Genomic DNA, 4,185 nt, shown 5'->3' with positions numbered 1-4,185 from the left:
CTATGGACTGGACTCTCACTATTATGCTAGATGCACTATGGACTGGACTCACACTATTATGTTAGATCCACTATGGACTATATATGTACTATGGACTATTATTCCTATGAGACGTCCAGTTCATGGACTATTAGGCTGAGGCTGGCTGGCTTGTAGTCCCCGCACTTGTCCAGCAGAGGGCGCCAGAGGACAGGACCACACAGTGTAGAACATTCCAGTGTTGGACTGCCAACATAAAGGTGATGTGTGACGTACAGGTGTATCCTCTCCATGACGCACGTGCAGCTGGATTGGCGCCTCATTTGCTTTGACCTCATTTCCGGCAACGGTGCTGCTGGCCACGCCCCCTACCCCCTCCTCCTCCTCCTCCTCCCCCTCCTCCTCCGCACGCCCCGCCCCGTGAGAAAGGACTTTTTTTTTTGCGTCGAGCCGCCGTCCATCACAGACGTCATCTTTCCCCCACCCGTGACGCTTCTGTGGACATGAGAAGGCTTAGCGTTGGCCCGTGACACGTGAACGCACCATGCTGCATTCAGGAGCCTGGAGGCTTGCGCTGCTCAGCCTGCTCCTGCAGCCCGGGCTGGCCGACAGATACGGTAAGACGATGGCTGGTATCATGATATCTTGACTTCTACTCGTGTTGAACTGGGATGATGGCTTATGTTACTATTACATACATTGGTGACGTCATTGCAATAAAAGAGTAAAAAAAAAGAGAAAAAAAAGCAAAGAATTCAACATATTCTCATCAATTATATATTTTTGATATCATATGATCATGTTTTTGTCTCTCATCAATCTAAAATTATATGTATATATATATATATATATATATATATATATATATATATATATATATATATATATATATATATATATATATATATATATATATATATATATATATGTAGTGTATATATATGTGTGCTAGGGTTGTACAGTATACCAGTACTAGTATAGTACCGCCATACTAATGAATAATATTCGGTACTACACCTCCTCTAAAAAGTAGCGGTCCTCCACCCCCACCACCCCCTCGTCGTGGTGACATTGCTGCTTTTTAGGAGCAGAGGAGCATGTTGGGCAGCGCACACACACAGAGTACTTACAAGCAGACACAGTGTGTAGACAGAAAAGCAGAGGAGCATGTATGGCAGCGCACACACACAGAGTACTTACAAGCAGACACAGTGTGTAGACAGAAAAGCAGAGGAGCATGTATGGCAGCGCACACACACAGAGTACTTACAAGCAGACACAGTGTGTAGACAGAAAAGCAGAGGAGCATGTTGGGCAGCGCACACACACAGAGTACTTACAAGCAGACACAGTGTGTAGACAGAAAAGCAGAGGAGCATGTTGGGCAGCGCACACACACAGAGTACTTACAAGCAGACACAGTGTGTAGACAGAAAAGCAGAGGAGCATGTTGGGCAGCGCACACACACAGAGTACTTACAAGCAGACACAGTGTGTAGACAGAAAAGGGAGAATGTTGGTGTAAAAAGTCAAGATAAAGGTGAAGTTATAACACTGAAACACCCTCAGGAAGAGCTGCTTTAACACATGCGGCTAACGTCCATCCACAGTGTTTTAGCTACTTCTAAATCACTAATCCTGGTCTCCATGGCGACAAAGTAAGTTTCTAACATGTATCGTTATCACTGGAGGAGGAGGAATAGCTAAACATGCTTCACTACACACCGTAGGAGGATACAATGTAAACAAATGCCATGGGTGGATCTACACCTGACATCCACTGTAATGATACCAAGTACAAGTAGTCGATACTACTATGATTACGTCGATATTTTTTATCGTCACAAAATCTTTTTTCCTTTTTTAAAATGTATATGATGTTTATAAAGTCAGTAAATACGTCCGTGGACACATGAGGACTTTGAATATGACCAATGTATGATCCTGTAACTACTTGGTATCGCATCCATACCTAAATGTGTGGTATCATCCAAAACTGATGTCAAGTATCAAAGAAGAGAAGAATAAGTGATTATTACATTTGAACAGAAGTGTAGATAGAACATGTTCAAGCAGATATTAACAGTAAATGAACAAGTAGATGAATAATCCATTTTATACAGTTTGTCCCTCATAATGTGTAGAAAATAATAGGTGTATAAATGACACAATATGTTACTGCATAGACTAATTAGGAGTCTTTGTTTGTTTACTTACTACTAAAAGACAAGTTGTCTAGTATGTGGACTATTTTATTGAAGGACTAAAGTACAATAATAAACATATGTTTCATGTACACTAACATTTGTTGTTACAATAAAGACAATAATGACATTTTTTGTGGTCCCCTTTATTTAGATAAGTATGTAAATATACTTTGATATTGGTATCGGAACAACACTAATAACTTTTATGTTCATTCATAGCGTTAATATTCCAATTGTAGAATAAATGATAATATACATATATATATCATTTTAGGAACAATAACTAAAAGTGCACATTTTGTTTTTGTGCTCCAATAATATTACACATAAATAATAAATAATGATGTAGTCTATGCTGTGTTTGTTTTGTACCTTTTACACGACTGTAATAATAATGTTTTATTAATAATATTTATTTTTTAAAGCCAACCCAAATCATTGATTGTTCCTGCATGTTCTTCTGTATAAGACTATTTACATTGTAATGACTAGATAGTGACAAAGTATAAGACTATTCTACATTGTAATGACTAGATAGTGACAAAGTATAAGACTATTGTATATTGTAATGACTAGATAGTGACAAAGTATAAGACTATTTTACATTGTAATGACTAGATAGTGACAAAGTATAAGACTATTTACATTGTAATGACTAGATAGTGACAAAGTGTAAGACTATTTACATTGTAATGACTAGATAGTGACAAAGTATAAGACTATTTACATTGTAATGACTAGATAGTAACAAAGTATAAGACTATTTACATTGTAATGACTAGATAGTGACAAAGTATAAGACTATTTACATTGTAATGACTAGATAGTGACAAAGTATAAGACTATTTACATTGTAATGACTAGATAGTGACAAAGTATAAGACTATTTACATTGTAATGACTAGATAGTAACAAAGTATAAGACTATTTACATTGTAATGACTAGATAGTGACAAAGTATAAGACTATTTACATTGTAATGACTAGATAGTGACAAAGTATAAGACTATTTACATTGTAATGACTAGATAGTGACAAAGTATAAGACTATTTACATTGTAATGACTGGATAGTGACAAAGTATAAGACTATTCTATATTGTAATGACTAGATAGTGAAAAAGTATAAGACTATTTTACATTGTAATGACTAGATAGTGACAAAGTATAAGACTATTTTACATTGTAATGACTAGATAGTGACAAAGTATAAGACTATTTACATTGTAATGACTAGATAGTGACAAAGTATAAGACTATTTACATTGTAATGACTAGATAGTGACAAAGTATAGGACTATTTACATTGTAATGACTAGATAGTGACAAAGTATAAGACTATTTACATTGTAATGACTAGATAGTGACAAAGTATAAGACTATTTACATTGTAATGACTAGATAGTGACAAAGTGTAAGACTATTCTACATTGTAATGACTAGATAGTGACAAAGTATAAGACTATTTACATTGTAATGACTAGATAGTGACAAAGTATAAGACTATTTTACATTGTAATGACTAGATAGTGACAAAGTATAAGACTATTTACATTGTAATGACTAGATAGTGACAAAGTGTAAGACTATTCTACATTGTAATGACTAGATAGTGACAAAGTATAAGACTATTCTACAATGTAATGACTAGATAGTGACAAAGTATAAGACTATTTACATTGTAATGACTAGATAGTGACAAAGTATAAGACTATTGTATATTGTAATGACTAGATAGTGACAAAGTATAAGACTATTTACATTGTAATGACTAGATAGTAACAAAGTATAAGACTATTTACATTGTAATGACTAGATAGTGACAAAGTATAAGACTATTTACATTGTAATGACTAGATAGTGACAAAGTATAAGACTATTTACATTGTAATGACTGGATAGTGACAAAGTATAAGACTATTCTATATTGTAATGACTAGATAGTGAAAAAGTATAAGACTATTTTACATTGTAATGACTAGATAGTGACAAAGTATAAG

General features: G+C 34.8%; 1 protein-coding gene across 2 annotated transcripts in view; it reads left to right on the top strand.

The window, feature by feature from the left end:
• Window positions 1–413: 413 nt before the first annotated feature.
• ptprna (protein tyrosine phosphatase receptor type Na) overlaps window positions 414–4,185 on the top strand; it is a 74,665-nt gene continuing 70,893 nt past the window's right edge. For both annotated transcript variants that reach the window (XM_062068735.1, XM_062068733.1), the window contains exon 1: window positions 414–596. In XM_062068735.1, the coding sequence (XP_061924719.1) occupies window positions 524–596 (73 nt within the window). In that variant the 5' untranslated portion in view covers window positions 414–523. The remainder of the gene's footprint in view (window positions 597–4,185) is intronic.

The sequence above is a fragment of the Entelurus aequoreus genome, linkage group LG14 (assembly GCF_033978785.1).
Source record: "Entelurus aequoreus isolate RoL-2023_Sb linkage group LG14, RoL_Eaeq_v1.1, whole genome shotgun sequence".
Lineage (NCBI taxonomy): Eukaryota > Metazoa > Chordata > Actinopteri > Syngnathiformes > Syngnathidae > Entelurus > Entelurus aequoreus.
Note: the sequence above shows the minus strand (reverse complement) of the source record. Positions and strands in the feature narration are given on the sequence as shown.